Genomic DNA, 22641 nt, shown 5'->3' on the forward strand with positions numbered 1-22641 from the left:
GTGTGTACTATGTATGAGTTATATGTACTGTATGTGTGTACTATGTATGAGGTATATGTACTGTATGTGTACTATGTATGAGTTATATGTACTGTATGTGTGTACTTTGTATGAGTTATATGTACTGTATGTGTGTACTATGTATGAGGTATATGTACTGTATGTGTGTGTACTATGTATGAGTTATATGTACTGTATGTGTGTACTATGTATGAGTTATATGTACTGTATGTGTGTACTATGTATGAGTTATATGTACTGTATGTGTGTACTATGTATGAGTTATATGTACTGTATGTGTGTACTATGTATGAGTTATATGTACTGTATGTGTGTGTACTATGTATGAGTTATATGTACTGTATGTGTGTACTATGTATGAGGTATATGTACAGTATGTGTACTATGTATGAGTTATATGTACTGTATGTGTGTACTATGTATGAGTTATATGTACTGTATGTGTGTACTATGTATGAGTTATATGTACTGTATGTGTACTATGTATGAGTTATATGTACTGTGTGTGTGTACTATGTATGAGTTATATGTACTGTGTGTGTGTGTACTATGTATGAGTTATATGTACTGTATGTGTGTACTCTGTATGAGTTATATGTACTGTATGTGTGTACTATGTATGAGTTATATGCACTGTATGTGTGTGTACTATGTATGAGTTATATGTACTGTATGTGTGTACTATGTATGAGTTATATGTACTGTGTGTACTATGTATGAGTTATATGTACTGTATGTGTGTACTATGTATGAGGTATATGTACTGTATGTGTGTACTATGTATGAGTTATATGTACTGTATGTGTGTACTATGTATGAGTTATATGTACTGTATGTGTGTACTATGTATGAGTTATATGTACTGTATGTGTACTATGTATGAGTTATATGTACTGTATGTGTGTACTATGTATGAGGTATATGTACTGTATGTGTGTACTATGTATGAGTTATATGTACTGTATGTGTGTACTATGTATGAGTTATATGTACTGTATGTGTACTATGTATGAGTTATATGTACTGTATGTGTGTACTATGTATGAGTTATATGTACTGTATGTGTGTACTATGTATGAGTTATATGTACTGTATGTGTGTGTACTATGTATGAGTTATATGTACTGTATGTGTGTACTATGTATGAGGTATATGTACTGTATGTGTGTACTATGTATGAGTTATATGTACTGTATGTGTGTACTATGTATGAGTTATATGTACTGTATGTGTGTACTTTGTATGAGTTATATGTACTGTATGTGTGTACTATGTATGAGTTATATGTACTGTATGTGTGTACTATGTATGAGTTATATGTACTGTGTGTACTATGTATGAGTTATATGTACTGTATGTGTGTACTTTGTATGAGTTATATGTACTGTATGTGTGTACTATGTATGAGTTATATGTACTGTATGTGTGTACTATGTATGAGCTATATGTACTGTATGTGTGTACTCTGTATGAGTTATATGCACTGTATGTGTGTACTATGTATGAGTTATATGCACTGTATGTGTGTACTATGTATGAGTTATATGTACTGTATGTGTGTACTATGTATGAGTTATATGTACTGTATGTGTGTACTATGTATGAGTTATATGTACTGTATGTGTGTACTATGTATGAGTTATATGTACTGTATGTGTGTACTATGTATGAGTTATATGTACTGTATGTGTGTACTATGTATGAGTTATATGTACTGTATGTGTGTACTATGTAAGAGTTATATGTACTGTATGTGTGTACTATGTATGAGTTATATGTACTGTATGTGTGTACTATGTATGAGTTATATGTACTGTATGTGTGTACTCTGTATGAGTTATATGTACTGTATGTGTGTACTATGTATGAGTTATATGTACTTTGTGTGTGTGTACTATGTAAGAGTTATATGTACTGTATGTGTGTACTATGTATGAGTTATATGTACTGTATGTGTGTGTACTATGTATGAGTTATATGTACTGTATGTGTGTGTACTATGTATGAGGTATATGTACTGTATGTGTGTACTCTGTATGAGTTATATGTACTGTATGTGTGTACTCTGTATGAGTTATATGTACTGTATGTGTGTGTACTATGTATGAGTTATATGTACTGTATGTGTGTACTATGTATGAGCTATATGTACTGTATGTGTGTACTATGTATGAGTTATATGTACTGTATGTGTGTACTATGTATGAGTTATATGTACTGTATGTGTGTACTATGTATGAGTTATATGTACTGTATGTGTGTGTACTATGTATGAGGTATATGTACAGTATGTGTACTATGTAAGAGTTATATGTACTGTATGTGTGTACTATGTATGAGTTATATGTACTGTATGTGTGTACTATGTATGAGTTATATGTACTGTATGTGTGTGTACTATGTATGAGGTATATGTACTGTATGTGTGTACTATGTATGAGTTATATGTACTGTGTGTGTGTACTATGTATGAGTTATATGTACTGTATGTGTGTACTATGTATGAGTTATATGTACTATGTATGAGTTATATGTACTGTATGTGTGTACTATGTATGAGTTATATGTACTGTGTGTGTACTATGTATGAGTTATATGTACTGTATGTGTGTACTATGTATGAGTTATATGTACTGTATGTGTGTACTATGTATGAGTTATATGTACTGTATGTGTGTACTATGTATGAGTTATATGTACTGCGTGTGTGTACTATGTATGAGGTATATGTACTGTATGTGTACTATGTATGAGTTATATGTACTGTGTGTGTGTACTATGTATGAGTTATATGTACTGTATGTGTACTATGTATGAGTTATATGTACTGTATGTGTGTACTATGTATGAGTTATATGTACTGTATGTGTACTATGTATGAGTTATATGTACTGTATGTGTGTACTATGTATGAGTTATATGTACTGTATGTGTACTATGTATGAGTTATATGTACTGTATGTGTGTACTATGTATGAGTTATATGTACTGTATGTGTACTATGTATGAGTTATATGTACTGTATGTGTGTACTATGTATGAGTTATATGTACTGTATGTGTGTACTATGTATGAGTTATATGTACTGTATGTGTGTACTATGTATGAGTTATATGTACTGTATGTGTGTACTATGTATGAGTTATATGTACTGTATGTGTGTACTATGTATGAGTTATATGTACTGTATGTGTACTATGTATGAGTTATATGTACTGTATGTGTGTACTATGTATGAGTTATATGTACTGTATGTGTGTACTATGTATGAGGTATATGTACTGTATGTGTACTATGTATGAGTTATATGTACTGTATGTGTGTGTACTATGTATGAGTTATATGTACTGTATGTGTACTATGTATGAGTTATATGTACTGTATGTGTGTACTATGTATGAGTTATATGTACTGTATGTGTGTACTATGTATGAGGTATATGTACTGTATGTGTACTATGTATGAGTTATATGTACTGTATGTGTGTACTATGTATGAGTTATATGTACTGTATGTGTGTACTTTGTATGAGCTATATGTACTGTATGTGTGTACTATGTATGAGCTATATGTACTGTATGTGTACTATGTATGAGTTATATGTACTGTATGTGTGTACTATGTATGAGTTATATGTACTGTATGTGTGTACTATGTATGAGTTATATGTACTGTATGTGTGTACTATGTATGAGTTATATGTACTGTATGTGTGTACTATGTATGAGTTATATGTACTGTATGTGTGTACTATGTATGAGTTATATGTACTGTATGTGTGTGTACTATGTATGAGGTATATGTACTGTATGTGTACTATGTATGAGTTATATGTACTGTATGTGTGTACTTTGTATGAGTTATATGTACTGTATGTGTGTACTATGTATGAGGTATATGTACTGTATGTGTGTGTACTATGTATGAGTTATATGTACTGTATGTGTGTACTATGTATGAGTTATATGTACTGTATGTGTGTACTATGTATGAGTTATATGTACTGTATGTGTGTACTATGTATGAGTTATATGTACTGTATGTGTGTACTATGTATGAGTTATATGTACTGTATGTGTGTACTATGTATGAGTTATATGTACTGTATGTGTGTACTATGTATGAGTTATATGTACTGTATGTGTGTACTATGTATGAGTTATATGTACTGTATGTGTGTACTATGTATGAGGTATATGTACTGTATGTGTGTGTACTATGTATGAGGTATATGTACTGTATGTGTGTACTCTGTATGAGTTATATGTACTGTATGTGTGTACTCTGTATGAGTTATATGTACTGTATGTGTGTACTATGTATGAGTTATATGTACTGTATGTGTGTACTATGTATGAGTTATATGTACTGTGTGTGTGTACTATGTATGAGTTATATGTACTGTATGTGTGTGTACTATGTATGAGGTATATGTACAGTATGTGTACTATGTAAGAGTTATATGTACTGTATGTGTGTACTATGTATGAGTTATATGTACTGTATGTGTGTACTATGTATGAGTTATATGTACTGTATGTGTGTACTATGTATGAGTTATATGTACTGTGTGTGTGTACTATGTATGAGTTATATGTACTGTATGTGTGTACTATGTATGAGTTATATGTACTATGTATGAGTTATATGTACTGTATGTGTGTACTATGTATGAGTTATATGTACTGTGTGTGTACTATGTATGAGTTATATGTACTGTATGTGTGTACTATGTATGAGTTATATGTACTGTATGTGTGTACTATGTATGAGTTATATGTACTGTATGTGTGTACTATGTATGAGTTATATGTACTGTGTGTGTACTATGTATGAGTTATATGTACTGTGTGTGTGTACTATGTATGAGTTATATGTACTGTATGTGTACTATGTATGAGTTATATGTACTGTATGTGTGTACTATGTATGAGTTATATGTACTGTATGTGTACTATGTATGAGTTATATGTACTGTATGTGTGTACTATGTATGAGTTATATGTACTGTATGTGTACTATGTATGAGTTATATGTACTGTATGTGTGTACTATGTATGAGTTATATGTACTGTATGTGTACTATGTATGAGTTATATGTACTGTATGTGTGTACTATGTATGAGTTATATGTACTGTATGTGTGTACTATGTATGAGTTATATGTACTGTATGTGTGTACTATGTATGAGTTATATGTACTGTATGTGTGTACTATGTATGAGTTATATGTACTGTATGTGTGTACTATGTATGAGTTATATGTACTGTATGTGTACTATGTATGAGTTATATGTACTGTATGTGTGTACTATGTATGAGTTATATGTACTGTATGTGTGTACTATGTATGAGGTATATGTACTGTATGTGTACTATGTATGAGTTATATGTACTGTATGTGTGTACTTTGTATGAGCTATATGTACTGTATGTGTGTACTATGTATGAGCTATATGTACTGTATGTGTACTATGTATGAGTTATATGTACTGTATGTGTGTACTATGTATGAGTTATATGTACTGTATGTGTGTACTATGTATGAGTTATATGTACTGTATGTGTGTACTATGTATGAGTTATATGTACTGTATGTGTGTACTATGTATGAGTTATATGTACTGTATGTGTGTACTATGTATGAGTTATATGTACTGTATGTGTGTGTACTATGTATAAGGTATATGTACAGTATGTGTGTACTTTGTATGAGTTATATGTACTGTATGTGTGTACTATGTATGAGGTATATGTACTGTATGTGTGTGTACTATGTATGAGTTATATGTACTGTATGTGTGTACTATGTATGAGTTATATGTACTGTATGTGTGTACTATGTATGAGTTATATGTACTGTATGTGTGTACTATGTATGAGTTATATGTACTGTATGTGTGTACTATGTATGAGTTATATGTACTGTATGTGTGTACTATGTATGAGTTATATGTACTGTATGTGTGTACTATGTATGAGTTATATGTACTGTATGTGTGTACTATGTATGAGGTATATGTACTGTATGTGTGTGTACTATGTATGAGTTATATGTACTGTATGTGTGTACTATGTATGAGTTATATGTACTGTATGTGTGTACTATGTATGAGTTATATGTACTGTATGTGTGTACTATGTATGAGTTATATGTACTGTATGTGTGTACTATGTATGAGTTATATGTACTGTATGTGTGTACTATGTATGAGTTATATGTACTGTATGTGTGTACTATGTATGAGTTATATGTACTGTATGTGTGTACTATGTATGAGCTATATGTACTGTATGTGTGTACTATGTATGAGCTATATGTACTGTGTGTGTGTACTATGTATGAGTTATATGTACTGTATGTGTGTACTATGTATGAGTTATATGTACTGTATGTGTACTATGTATGAGTTATATGTACTGTATGTGTGTACTCTGTATGAGTTATATGTACTGTATGTGTGTACTATGTAAGAGTTATATGTACTGTATGTGTGTACTATGTATGAGTTATATGTACTGTATGTGTGTACTATGTATGAGTTATATGTACTGTATGTGTGTGTACTATGTATGAGGTATATGTACTGTATGTGTGTACTATGTATGAGTTATATGTACTGTATGTGTGTACTATGTATGAGTTATATGTACTGTATGTGTGTACTATGTATGAGTTATATGTACTGTGTGTGTGTACTATGTAGGAGTTATATGTACTGTATGTGTGTGTACTATGTATGAATTATATGTACTGTATGTGTGTACTATGTATGAGTTATATGTACTGTGTGTGTACTATGTATGAATTATATGTACTGTATGTGTGTACTATGTATGAATTATATGTACTGTATGTGTGTACTATGTATGAGTTATATGTACTGTGTGTGTACTATGTATGAGTTATATGTACTGTGTGTGTGTACTATGTATGAGTTATATGTACTGTATGTGTGTACTATGTATGAGTTATATGTACTGTATGTGTGTACTATGTATGAGGTATATGTACTGTATGTGTGTACTATGTATGAGTGATATGTACTGTATGTGTGTACTATGTATGAGGTATATGTACTGTATGTGTGTACTATGTATGAGTTATATGTACTGTATGTGTGTACTATGTATGAGTTATATGTACTGTGTGTGTACTATGTATGAGTTATATGTACTGTATGTGTGTACTATGTATGAGTTATATGTACTGTATGTGTGTACTATGTATGAGTTATATGTACTGTATGTGTGTACTATGTATGAGTTATATGTACTGTATGTGTGTACTATGTATGAGTTATATGTACTGTATGTGTGTACTATGTAAGAGTTATATGTACTGTATGTGTGTACTATGTATGAGTTATATGTACTGTATGTGTGTGTACTATGTATGAGTTATATGTACTGTATGTGTGTGTACTATGTATGAGTTATATGTACTGTATGTGTGTACTCTGTATGAGTTATATGTACTGTATGTGTGTACTATGTATGAGTTATATGTACTGTATGTGTGTACTATGTATGAGTTATATGTACTGTGTGTGTGTACTATGTATGAGGTATATGTACTGTATGTGTGTGTACTATGTATGAGGTATATGTACAGTATGTGTACTATGTAAGAGTTATATGTACTGTATGTGTGTACTATGTATGAGTTATATGTACTGTATGTGTGTGTACTATGTATGAGTTATATGTACTGTATGTGTGTGTACTATGTATGAGTTATATGTACTGTATGTGTGTACTCTGTATGAGTTATATGTACTGTATGTGTGTACTATGTATGAGTTATATGTACTGTGTGTGTGTACTCTGTATGAGTTATATGTACTGTATGTGTGTACTATGTATGAGTTATATGTACTGTATGTGTGTACTATGTATGAGTTATATGTACTGTGTGTGTGTACTATGTATGAGGTATATGTACTGTATGTGTGTGTACTATGTATGAGGTATATGTACAGTATGTGTGTACTCTGTATGAGTTATATGTACTGTATGTGTGTACTATGTAAGAGTTATATGTACTGTATGTGTGTACTATGTATGAGTTATATGTACTGTATGTGTGTACTATGTATGAGTTATATGTACTGTATGTGTGTACTATGTATGAGTTATATGTACTGTATGTGTGTACTATGTATGAGTTATATGTACTGTATGTGTGTACTATGTATGAGTTATATGTACTGTATGTGTGTACTATGTATGGTTATATGCACTGTATGTGTGTACTATGTATGAGTTATATGCACTGTATGTGTGTACTATGTATGAGTTATATGTACTGTATGTGTGTACTATGTATGAGTTATATGTACTGTATGTGTGTACTATGTATGAGTTATATGTACTGTATGTGTGTACTATGTATGAGTTATATGTACTGTATGTGTGTGTACTATGTATGAGTTATATGCACTGTATGTGTACTATGTATGAGTTATATGTACTGTATGTGTGTACTATGTATGAGTTATATGTACTGTATGTGTGTACTATGTATGAGTTATATGTACTGTATGTGTGTACTCTGTATGAGTTATATGTACTGTATGTGTGTACTATGTATGAGTTATATGTACTGTATGTGTGTACTATGTATGAGTTATATGTACTGTATGTGTGTACTCTGTATGAGTTATATGTACTGTATGTGTGTACTCTGTATGAGTTATATGTACTGTATGTGTGTACTCTGTATGAGTTATATGCACTGTATGTGTGTACTATGTATGAGTTATATGTACTGTATGTGTGTACTATGTATGAGTTATATGTACTGTATGTGTGTACTCTGTATGAGTTATATGTACTGTATGTGTGTACTCTGTATGAGTTATATGTACTGTATGTGTGTACTCTGTATGAGTTATATGCACTGTATGTGTGTACTATGTATGAGTTATATGTACTGTATGTGTGTACTATGTATGAGTTATATGTACTGTATGTGTGTACTCTGTATGAGGTATATGTACTGTATGTGTGTACTATGTATGAGTTATATGTACTGTATGTGTGTACTATGTATGAGTTATATGTACTGTATGTGTGTACTATGTATGAGTTATATGTACTGTATGTGTGTACTATGTATGAGTTATATGTACTGTATGTGTGTACTATGTATGAGTTATATGTACTGTATGTGTGTACTATGTAAGAGTTATATGTACTGTATGTGTGTACTATGTATGAGTTATATGTACTGTATGTGTGTACTATGTATGAGTTATATGTACTGTATGTGTGTGTACTATGTATGAGGTATATGTACTGTATGTGTACTATGTATGAGTTATATGTACTGTATGTGTGTACTATGTATGAGTTATATGTACTGTATGTGTGTACTATGTATGAGGTATATGTACTGTATGTGTGTACTATGTATGAGTTATATGTACTGTATGTGTGTACTATGTATGAGGTATATGTACTGTATGTGTGTACTATGTATGAGTTATATGTACTGTATGTGTGTACTATGTATGAGTTATATGTACTGTATGTGTACTATGTATGAGTTATATGTACTGTATGTGTGTACTATGTAAGAGTTATATGCACTGTATGTGTGTACTATGTATGAGTTATATGTACTGTATGTGTGTACTATGTATGAGTTATATGTACTGTATGTGTGTACTATGTATGAGTTATATGTACTGTATGTGTGTACTCTGTATGAGTTATATGTACTGTATGTGTGTACTCTGTATGAGTTATATGCACTGTATGTGTGTACTATGTATGAGTTATATGTACTGTATGTGTGTACTATGTATGAGTTATATGTACTGTGTGTGTACTCTGTATGAGTTATATGTACTGTATGTGTGTACTATGTATGAGTTATATGTACTGTATGTGTGTACTATGTATGAGTTATATGTACTGTATGTGTGTACTATGTATGAGTTATATGTACTGTATGTGTACTCTGTATGAGTTATATGTACTGTATGTGTGTACTATGTATGAGTTATATGTACTGTGTGTACTCTGTATGAGTTATATGTACTGTATGTGTACTCTGTATGAGTTATATGTACTGTATGTGTGTACTATGTATGAGTTATATGTACTGTGTGTGTACTCTGTATGAGTTATATGTACTGTATGTTTGTACTATGTATGAGTTATATGTACTGTATGTGTGTACTCTGTATGAGTTATATGTACTGTATGTGTGTACTATGTATGAGTTATATGTACTGTATGTGTGTACTATGTATGAGTTATATGTACTGTATGTGTGTACTATGTATGAGGTATATGTACTGTATGTGTGTACTATGTATGAGTTATATGTACTGTATGTGTGTACTATGTATGAGTTATATGTACTGTATGTGTGTACTATGTATGAGTTATATGTACTGTATGTGTGTGTACTATGTATGAGTTATATGTACTGTATGTGTGTACTATGTATGAGTTATATGTACTGTATGTGTGTACTATGTATGAGTTATATGTACTGTATGTGTGTACTATGTATGAGTTATATGTACTGTATGTGTGTACTATGTATGAGTTATATGTACTGTATGTGTACTATGTATGAGTTATATGTACTGTGTGGGTGTACTATGTATGAGTTATATGTACTGTATGTGTACTATGTATGAGTTATATGTACTGTATGTGTGTGTACTATGTATGAGTTATATGTACTGTATGTGTGTGTACTATGTATGAGTTATATGTACTGTATGTGTGTACTATGTATGAGTTATATGTACTGTATGTGTGTACTATGTATGAGTTATATGTACTGTATGTGTGTACTATGTATGAGTTATATGTACTGTGTGTGTGTACTATGTATGAGTTATATGTACTGTATGTGTGTACTATGTAAGAGTTATATGTACTGTATGTGTGTACTATGTATGAGTTATATGTACTGTGTGTGTGTACTATGTATGAGTTATATGTACTGTATGTGTGTACTCTGTATGAGTTATATGTACTGTATGTGTGTACTCTGTATGAGTTATATGTACTGTATGTGTGTACTATGTATGAGTTATATGTACTGTATGTGTGTGTACTATGTATGAGGTATATGTACAGTATGTGTGTACTTTGTATGAGTTATATGTACTGTATGTGTGTACTATGTATGAGTTATATGTACTGTATGTGTGTACTATGTATGAGTTATATGTACTGTATGTGTGTACTATGTATGAGTTATATGTACTGTATGTGTGTACTATGTATGAGTTATATGTACTGTATGTGTGTACTATGTATGAGCTATATGTACTGTATGTGTGTACTATGTATGAGTTATATGTACTGTATGTGTGTACTATGTATGAGTTATATGTACTGTGTGTGTGTACTCTGTATGAGTTATATGTACTGTGTGTGTGTACTCTGTATGAGTTATATGTACTGTGTGTGTACTATGTATGAGTTATATGTACTGTGTGTGTACTATGTATGAGTTATATGTACTGTATGTGTGTACTATGTATGAGTTATATGTACTTTGTGTGTGTACTATGTATGAGTTATATGTACTGCGTGTGTGTACTATGTATGAGTTATATGTACTGCATGTGTGTACTATGTATGAGTTATATGTACTGTATGTGTGTACTATGTATGAGTTATATGTACTGTGTGTGTGTACTATGTATGAGTTATATGTACTGTGTGTGTGTTCTATGTATGAGTTATATGTACTGTGTGTACTATGTATGAGTTATATGTACTGTATGTGTGTACTATGTATGAGTTATATGTACTGTATGTGTGTACTATGTATGAGTTATATGTACTGTATGTGTGTACTATGTATGAGGTATATGTACTGTATGTGTGTACTATGTATGAGTTATATGTACTGTATTTGTGTACTATGTATGAGTTATATGTACTGTATGTGTGTACTATGTATGAGTTATATGTACTGTATGTGTGTACTATGTATGAGTTATATGTACTGTATGTGTGTACTATGTATGAGTTATATGTACTGTATGTGTGTGTACTATGTATGAGTTATATGTACTGTGTGTGTGTACTATGTATGAGTTATATGTACTGTATGTGTGTACTATGTATGAGTTATATGTACTGTGTGTGTGTACTATGTATGAGTTATATGTACTGCATGTGTGTACTATGTATGAGTTATATGTACTGTGTGTGTGTACTATGTATGAGTTATATGTACTGTATGTGTGTACTATGTATGAGGTATATGTACTGTATGTGTGTACTCTGTATGAGTTATATGTACTGTGTGTGTGTACTATGTATGAGTTATATGTACTGTATGTGTGTACTATGTATGAGTTATATGTACTGTATGTGTGTACTATGTATGAGTTATATGTACTGTATGTGTGTACTATGTATGAGTTATATGTACTGTGTGTGTACTCTGTATGAGTTATATGTACTGTATGTGTGTACTATGTATGAGTTATATGTACTGTATGTGTGTACTATGTATGAGTTATATGTACTGTATGTGTGTACTATGTATGAGTTATATGTACTGTATGTGTACTCTGTATGAGTTATATGTACTGTATGTGTGTACTATGTATGAGTTATATGTACTGTGTGTACTCTGTATGAGTTATATGTACTGTATGTGTACTCTGTATGAGTTATATGTACTGTATGTGTGTACTATGTATGAGTTATATGTACTGTGTGTGTACTCTGTATGAGTTATATGTACTGTATGTGTGTACTATGTATGAGTTATATGTACTGTATGTGTGTACTCTGTATGAGTTATATGTACTGTATGTGTGTACTATGTATGAGTTATATGTACTGTATGTGTGTACTATGTATGAGTTATATGTACTGTATGTGTGTACTATGTATGAGGTATATGTACTGTATGTGTGTACTATGTATGAGTTATATGTACTGTATGTGTGTACTATGTATGAGTTATATGTACTGTATGTGTGTACTATGTATGAGTTATATGTACTGTATGTGTGTGTACTATGTATGAGTTATATGTACTGTATGTGTGTACTATGTATGAGTTATATGTACTGTATGTGTGTACTATGTATGAGTTATATGTACTGTATGTGTGTACTATGTATGAGTTATATGTACTGTATGTGTGTACTATGTATGAGTTATATGTACTGTATGTGTACTATGTATGAGTTATATGTACTGTGTGTGTGTACTATGTATGAGTTATATGTACTGTATGTGTACTATGTATGAGTTATATGTACTGTATGTGTGTGTACTATGTATGAGTTATATGTACTGTATGTGTGTGTACTATGTATGAGTTATATGTACTGTATGTGTGTACTATGTATGAGTTATATGTACTGTATGTGTGTACTATGTATGAGTTATATGTACTGTATGTGTGTACTATGTATGAGTTATATGTACTGTATGTGTGTACTATGTATGAGCTATATGTACTGTATGTGTGTACTATGTATGAGTTATATGTACTGCATGTGTGTACTATGTATGAGTTATATGTACTGTATGTGTGTTCTATGTATGAGTTATATGTACTGTATGTGTGTACTATGTATGAGTTATATGTACTGTATGTGTGTACTATGTATGAGTTATATGTACTGTATGTGTGTACTATGTATGAGTTATATGTACTGTGTGTGTGTACTATGTATGAGTTATATGTACTGTATGTGTGTACTATGTAAGAGTTATATGTACTGTATGTGTGTACTATGTATGAGTTATATGTACTGTGTGTGTGTACTATGTATGAGTTATATGTACTGTATGTGTGTACTCTGTATGAGTTATATGTACTGTATGTGTGTACTCTGTATGAGTTATATGTACTGTATGTGTGTACTATGTATGAGTTATATGTACTGTATGTGTGTGTACTATGTATGAGGTATATGTACAGTATGTGTGTACTTTGTATGAGTTATATGTACTGTATGTGTGTACTATGTATGAGTTATATGTACTGTATGTGTGTACTATGTATGAGTTATATGTACTGTATGTGTGTACTATGTATGAGTTATATGTACTGTATGTGTGTACTATGTATGAGTTATATGTACTGTATGTGTGTACTATGTATGAGCTATATGTACTGTATGTGTGTACTATGTATGAGTTATATGTACTGTATGTGTGTACTATGTATGAGTTATATGTACTGTGTGTGTGTACTCTGTATGAGTTATATGTACTGTGTGTGTGTACTCTGTATGAGTTATATGTACTGTGTGTGTACTATGTATGAGTTATATGTACTGTGTGTGTACTATGTATGAGTTATATGTACTGTATGTGTGTACTATGTATGAGTTATATGTACTTTGTGTGTGTACTATGTATGAGTTATATGTACTGCGTGTGTGTACTATGTATGAGTTATATGTACTGCATGTGTGTACTATGTATGAGTTATATGTACTGTATGTGTGTACTATGTATGAGTTATATGTACTGTGTGTGTGTACTATGTATGAGTTATATGTACTGTGTGTGTGTTCTATGTATGAGTTATATGTACTGTGTGTGTACTATGTATGAGTTATATGTACTGTATGTGTGTACTATGTATGAGTTATATGTACTGTATGTGTGTACTATGTATGAGTTATATGTACTGTATGTGTGTACTATGTATGAGGTATATGTACTGTATGTGTGTACTATGTATGAGTTATATGTACTGTATTTGTGTACTATGTATGAGTTATATGTACTGTATGTGTGTACTATGTATGAGTTATATGTACTGTATGTGTGTACTATGTATGAGTTATATGTACTGTATGTGTGTACTATGTATGAGTTATATGTACTGTGTGTGTGTACTATGTATGAGTTATATGTACTGTATGTGTGTACTATGTATGAGTTATATGTACTGTGTGTGTGTACTATGTATGAGTTATATGTACTGCATGTGTGTACTATGTATGAGTTATATGTACTGTGTGTGTGTACTATGTATGAGGTATATGTACTGTATGTGTGTACTCTGTATGAGTTATATGTACTGTGTGTGTGTACTATGTATGAGTTATATGTACTGTATGTGTGTACTATGTATGAGGTATATGTACTGTATGTGTGTACTATGTATGAGGTATATGTACTGTATGTGTGTGTACTATGTATGAGTTATACAGTTACGTCCATATATATTTGGACATAGACAACATTTTTCTAATTTTGGTTATAGACATTACCACAATGAATTCTAAACAAAACAATTCAGATGAGGTTGAAGTTCAGACTTTCAGCTTTCCTTTGAGGGTATCCACATTAAAATTGGATGAAGGGTTTAGGAGTTTCAGCTCCTTAACATGTGCCACCCTGTTTTTAAAGGGACCAAAAGTAATTGGACAGATTCAATAATTGTAAATAAACTGTTCATTTTTAATACTTGGTTGAAAACCCTTTGTTGGCAATTACTGCCTGAAGTCTTGAACTCATGGACATCACCAGACGCTGTGTTACCTCCTTTTTGATGCTCGGCCAGGCCTTCACTGCGGTGGTTTTCAGTTGCTGGTTGTTTGTGGGCCTTTCTGTCTGAAGTTTAGTCTTTAACAAGTGAAATGCTGCTCAATTGGGTTGAGATCAGGCGACTGACTTGGCCATTCAAGAATATTCCACTTCTTTGCTTTAATAAACTCCTGGGTTGCTTTGGCTTTATGTTTTGGGCCATTGTACATCCGTAGTATGAAACGACGACCAATCAGTTTAGCTGCATTTGGCTGGATCTGAGCACACAGTATGGCGGCTCTGAAGACCTCAGAATTCATTCCTGTGTCACATCATCCATAACCACTAGTGACCCAGTGCCACTGGCAGCCATGCATGCCCAAGCCATCACACTGCCTCCGCCGTGTTTTACAGATGATGTGGTATGCTTTGGATCATGAGCTGTACCGCGCCTTCGCCATACTGTTCTCTTTCCATCATTCTGGTAGAGGTTGATCTTGGTTTCATCTGTCCAAAGAATGTTCTTCCAGAACTGTGCTGGCTTTTTTAGATGTTTTTAGCCTTTTTGTTCTTGATGCTTATGAGTGGCTGCACCGTGCAGTGAACCCTCTGTAGTTACTTTCATGCAGTCTTCTCTTTATGGTAGATTTGGATATTGATACGCCGACCTCCTGGAGAGTGTTGTTCACTTGGTTGGCTGTTGTGAAGGGATTTCTCTTCACCATGGAGATTATTCTTCTATCCTCCACCACTGTTGTCTTCCGTGGACGCCCAGGTCTTTTTGCATTGAGGAGTTCACCAGTGCTTTCTTTCTTTCTCAGAATGTACCAAACTGTAGATTTTGCCACTCCTAATATTGTAGCAATTTCTCGGATGGGTTTTTTCTGTTTTCGCAGCTTAAGGATGGCTTGTTTCACCTGCATGGAGAGCTCCTTTACCGCATGTTTACTTCACAGCAAAACCTTCCAAATGCAGCACCACACCTCAAATCACCTCCAGGCCTTTTATCTGCTTAATTGAGAATGACATAACAAAGGGACTGCCCACACCTGTCCATGAAATAACCTTGGAGTCAATTGTCCAATTACTTTTGGTCCCTTTAAAAACAGGGTGGCACATGTTAAGGAGCTGAAACTCCTAAACCCTTCATCCAATTTTAATGTGGATACCCTCAAATGAAAGCTGAAAGTCTGAACTTCAACTGCATCTGAATAGTTTTGTTTAAAATTCATTGTGGTAATGTCTATAACCAAAATTAGAAAAATGTTGTCTCTGTCCAAATATATATGGACCTAACGGTATGTACTCTATGTGTGCGTGTGTATGAGGTATATGTACTGTATGTGTGTACTATGTATGAGTTATATGTACTGTATGTGTGCGTGTGTATGAGTTATATGTACTGTATGTGTGCGTGTGTATGAGTTATATGTACTGTATGTGTGCGTGTGTATGAGTTATATGTACTGTATGTGTGCGTGTGTATGAGTTATATGTACTGTATGTGTGTACTATGTATGAGTTATATGTACTGTATGTGTGCGTGTGTATGAGTTATATGTACTGTATGTGTGCGTGTAGATGAGTTATATGTACTGTATGTGTGCGTGTGTATGAGTTATATGTACTGTATGTGTGCGTGTGTATGAGTTATATGTACTGTATGTGTGCGTGTAGATGAGTACTATGTATATCAGTAGAGCATCATCTCACCGGTATGATGTGATGTATCTTGTAGGCAGGAAAGTCTCCACACTGGAGTTCCAATAACAAGAAAAGTTGTGATAATCGGCAGCCCTGCAGGTGACAGAGGGGATCCCCGGAGGATCTGTAAGAAAAATGCAGAGATCAGGGGTCACAAATCAGCAATCATGGACAAGAGGTCAGAGATCATCAACCAGAGATCAGGAACCAGAGGTCAAAGATCATCGACCAGACATCAGGGACCAGAGTTCGGAGATCAGGGGCCAGAGGTCAGAGATCAGGGACCAGAGTTCAGAGACCAAAGGTCAGAGATCAGGGACCAGAGGTCAGAGATCAGGGACCAGAGGTCAGAGATCAGGGACCAGAGGTCAGAGATCAGGGACCAGAGATCAGGGACCAGAGGTCAGGGACATGTAATACTGTAAGCTCAGAGGCTCACAAGCCAAAAGAAGACCTACACAGGGGTCACATCCTCAGGATGGGGCGAGTGTACTGGAGCAGTCCGCGAGCAATCTTCTGTACTTATACATATAAACCTGCACACAGCGATTTCTGTCTCCGCAGCCCCTACTGACCATACCAGTCCATCTCTCCACCCACTGACCGTGATTTACAGGACACATCTCTCTATCGTGTAAATCTATAACCAGTTACTTCTGAGCTGACATCATAATTCAGCTACTGAATAAAATGTTTTATATCAATGATTTAAGTCTGCAAACTCTACTTCAGTATCCCTATGACAAACCTTCCTGCCCTGTGCTCACTAATATTACATACCTCCCAACCGTCCCGGATCCCGCGGGACTGTCCTGATTTTGACAGTCAGCTCCGGGATCCCAGGCGGGACACTGGTTGTCCCGCACTACCTGCCTAGGGCGGGGACAATGCAGGGGGCAGCACCTGAGTAACAGGTTTGTGGCTGTTTTTTTTTTTTTTTTTAATAAAAGCTGGGTCTCCGACCGACCGCCCACGCCCCCCCCCCCCGCCCCCTGTGCGGCGCTGCCAAGCTGAGGGAGAGAGCCAGCAGCGATCAAGATGAGAGGTCAGCGACTCACTACCTCCTGTGTGTGCACGGAGCTCCGGCTTCTCCTGCTCTTATCTGCTATCCCGGCAGAGAAGGAGAGACGGGGGAGGTGCCGGGACATCAGCCGCCCCTGCACCACAGAGGAGATTGTGTGTGTGATGTGTGTTATGCTGCATGTGTGTGTGTGTGTGTGTGTGTGATGTGTGTGATGCTGCATGTGTGTGTGTGTGTGAGATGCTGCGTGTGTGTGATGCTGCATGTGCGTGTGTGTGATGCTGCATGTGTGTGTGATGCTGCATGTGTGTGTGATGCTGCATGTGTGTGTGTGAGTTGCTGCATGTGTGTGTGTGAGATGCTGCATGTGTGTCATGTGTGTATGAGGTATCTGGTGTGTATGAGGTATCTGGTGTGTATGAGGTATCTGATGTGTATGTGATGGCTGCGTGTGTGTGATGGCTGCGTGTGTGTGTGTGATGGCTGCGTGTGTGTGTGTGATGGCTGCGTGTGTGTGTGTGATGGCTGCGTGTGTGTGTGTGATGGCTGCATGTGTGTGTGTGATGGCTGCGTGTGTGTGTGATGGCTACGTGTGTGTGATGGCTGCGTGTGTGATGCATTTGTGTCAAAGCTGCATGTGTTTGTGAGCTGCGTTTGTGATGCTGCGTGTGTGTGATACTGCGTGTGTGTGTGATGCTGCGTGTGTGTGTGTGAGCTGCGTGCGTCTGTGAGCTGTGTGTGTGAGCTGTGTGCGTGTGTGTGAGCTGCGTGCCTGTGTGTGAGCTGCGTGCCTGTATGTCATTATACAGTATGGAGAACTGTGGCCATTATACAGTATGGAGCATCATGTGCAGCCAGTATACAGTATGGAGCATCATGTGCAGTCATTATACAGTATGGAGCATCATGTGCAGCCAGTATACAGTATGGAGCATCATGTGCAGTCATTATACAGTATGGAGCATCATGTGCAGCCAGTATACAGTATGGAGCATCATGTGCAGCCAGTATACAGTATGGAGCATCATGTGCGGTCATTATACAGCATGGAGCATCATGTGCAGCCAGTATACAGTATGGAGCATCATGTGCGGTCATTATACAGTATGGAGCATCATGTGCAGCCAGTATACAGTATGGAGCATCATGTGCGGTCATTATACAGTATGGAGCATCATGTGCAGCCAGTATACAGTATGGAGCATCATGTGCGGTCATTATACAGTATGGAGCATCATGTGCAGCCAGTATACAGTATGGAGCATCATGTGCAGTCATTATACAGTATGGAGCATCATGTGCAGCCAGTATACAGTATGAAGCATCATGTGTGGCCATTATGCAGTATGGAGCATCATGTGCAGCCAGTATACAGTATGGAGCATCATGTGCGGTCATTATACAGTATGGAGCATCATGTGCAGCCAGTATACAGTATGGAGCACTGTGTGGCCATTATACAGTATGGAGCACTGTGTGGCCATTATACAGTATGGAGCATCATGTGCAGTCATTATACAGTATGCAGCATCATGTGTGGCCATTATACAGTATGGAGCACTGTGTGGCCATATTTTTTTGTTTATAATTATTGTATATGAAACAGTGTGATCAGCAGTGCTAAATGGGTGTGGTTGGGACGTGGATATGGGTGTGACTAATTATGAATGGGTGTGGCGTGGCCTAAAATTTGCCGTGGCGCGTGTCTCTACAGGAAGTGGGGGTGGGCCTGTTTCTCTACAGGAAGTGGGGGGCATGCCACTGACTATACAGAAAGTGGGGGCGTGCCTGTCTCTCTACAGGAAGTGGGGGCAGGCCTCTGTCTCTACAGGAAGTGGGGGCAGGCCTCTGTCTCTACAGGAAGTGGGGGCAGGCCTGTTTCTCTACAGGAAGTGGGGGGAGGGCCTCTGTCTCTCTACAGGAAGTGGGGGCGGGTCTCTGACTCTTTACAGGAAGTGGGGGCAGGCCTCTGTCTCTCTACAGGAAGTGGGGGGCAGGCCTCTATCTCTACAGGAAGTGGGGGTGGGTCTCTGACTCTTTACAGCAAGTGGGGGCAGGCCTGTCTCTCTACAGGAAGTGGGGGGAGGGCCTCTGTCTCTCTACAGGAAGTGGGGGGCAGGCCTCTATCTCTACAGGAAGTGGGGGTGGGTCTCTGACTCTTTACAGGAAGTGGGGGCAGGCCTGTCTCTCTACAGGAAGTGGGGGGAGGGCCTCTGTCTCTCTACAGGAAGTGGGGGGCAGGCCTCTATCTCTACAGGAAGTGGGGGTGGGTCTCTGACTCTTTTACAGGAAGTGGGGGGCAGGCCTGTCTTTCTGTTCCTGCTCTCCTGTCTGTCACATTATATACAGACATAATAGACAGATAGATAGAAATAGATAATAGATAGTGGAAAAGGACAAGAGCAATGCATGCTTGGAAGTGAGAAAAAGAAGCTTACTGCTCCTATAGTGCTGGCAGAATGCTGCTCTTAATGAGGAACCACCCACTGAAAAATAGTGGATGTAAGTTATAGAGCAGGAGAATGGGGACTGTTACCAGTTAGACTGATGTGTGTGCCATGAGCAGTTTTCCTTTGTTGTGGGGGGATCAGGGCAGCAGGATCACTCTTTTTTTTACCAATTTTGGGTGAGAGGACAGATGAGAAATAAGACTTATGAAATTGACACAAATCCCCAAATCATCATCCAAATCCACAATTCCCGATTATGTACCTGGTCTCACACTCGCTGTACTACAATCGCACCTCTCGTCTGTACTCACATCCAGGTTTCAGCAGCATGGTCTGCAGTCGCTGCCCGGCGCGGTCATAGCAGCTGTAGTTCCCCATCATGTCGGATTCTACACGTGGAAGATCCAGGTCTCCAAAATCAGTGACCGACCCCCACGTGATGTTTGATGATCCATTGAAAGTCCACACGACCTCTGAACTGGAGAGTGACAAAGAATCATCATCACAATCCTCATCATCACTACCCCACCATCACCATCCTTAACAATCATCATCACCATCTTCAACATCACCATCCCCACCATCACAATCCTCAACATCATCATCACCATCCTTAATGTCATCACCATCCTCAACGTCATCACCACCATCCTCAACGTCACCACAATCCTCAACGTCATCACCATCCTCAACGTCATCACCATCCTCAACGTCATCACCATCCTCATCACCACCCCCACCATCATCACCAACTTTAACATGATCATCATCACCAGCATCATCACCATCCTCAATGTCATCATCACCACCATGAACATCATCACCACCCTCATCCTCATCATACCCACCTGGCATTTTTTCCGCTGCATCTCAGGGTCACTGCATCTCCGATTCTCCCATAAAAAACATCTGGAGGAAGAGACAATGATGTAGGTGATATACACTTCATCACGCTACAGGGGCTTCTCACAAAATTAGAACATCATCATAAAGTGAATTTATTTAAGTTCTTCTATACAAAAAGTGAAACTCATATATTATATAGAGTCATTACACACAGAGTGATCTATTTCACGTGTTTATTTCTGTTAATGTTGATGATTATGGCTTACAGCCAATGAAAACCCAGAAGTCATTATCGCAGTAAATTAGAATACTTTTTAACACCACCTTGAAAAATGATTTTAATATCCGAAATGTTGGCCTACTGAAATGTATGATCAGTAAATGCACTCAATACTTGGTCGGGCTCCTTTTGCATCAATTACTGCATCAATGCGGCGTGGCATGGAGGCGATCAGCCTGTGGCACTGCTGAGGGGTTATGGAAGCCCAGGTTGCTTTGATAGCAGCCTTCAGCTCGTCTACATTGTTGGGTCTGGTGTCTCATCTTCCTCTTGACAATACTCCATAGATTCTCTATGGGGTTCAGGTCGGGCGAGTTTGCTGCCCATCAAGCCCAGTGATACTGTTGTTTTTACACCAGGTATTGGTACTTTTGGCAGTGTGGACAGATGACAAGTCCTGCTGGAGAATGACATTTCCATCTTCACAAAGCTTGTCGGCAGAGGTAAGCATAAAGTGCTCTAAACGTTCTTGGTAGACGGCTGCGCTGACTTTGGTCTTGATAACACACAGTGGACCTCCACCAGCAGATGACATGGCTCCCCAAACCATCACTGATTGTGGAGACTTCACACCAGACCTCCAGCAGCTTGGATTGTGGCCTCTCCACTCTTCCTCCAGACTCTGAGACCTTGATTTCCAAATGAAATGCAAAATTTACTTTCATCTGAAAACAACACCTTGGACCACTGACAACAGTCTAATTATTTTTCCCCTTGGCCCAGGTAAGACGCTTCTGGCGTTGTCTATTGGTCATGAGGGGCCTGACTGTTGTGAATTCCGTTCTCGGGCTCCCTCCTGTGGTCGTGAATGGTACTTTGTTGAGTTC

General features: G+C 36.4%; 1 protein-coding gene across 4 annotated transcripts in view; it reads right to left on the reverse strand.

Moving 5' to 3' along the window:
- The window catches only part of IL11RA (interleukin 11 receptor subunit alpha), a 173520-nt gene that overhangs the window by 40140 nt on the left and 110739 nt on the right, over positions 1-22641 (reverse strand). For all 4 annotated transcript variants that reach the window (XR_013220941.1, XR_013220939.1, XR_013220940.1 and 1 more), the window contains exons 3-5: positions 21537-21597; positions 21000-21166; positions 17227-17341 (exon numbers count right to left, since the gene is read on the reverse strand). Coding sequence is in view for 1 of the 4 variants with exons in the window: in XM_077281309.1 (XP_077137424.1) it covers positions 17227-17341; positions 21000-21166; positions 21537-21597 (343 nt within the window). In the remaining 3 variants the exon portion in view is untranslated. The remainder of the gene's footprint in view (positions 1-17226; positions 17342-20999; positions 21167-21536; positions 21598-22641) is intronic.

The sequence above is a fragment of the Ranitomeya variabilis genome, chromosome 1 (assembly GCF_051348905.1).
Source record: "Ranitomeya variabilis isolate aRanVar5 chromosome 1, aRanVar5.hap1, whole genome shotgun sequence".
Classification (NCBI taxonomy): domain Eukaryota; kingdom Metazoa; phylum Chordata; class Amphibia; order Anura; family Dendrobatidae; genus Ranitomeya; species Ranitomeya variabilis.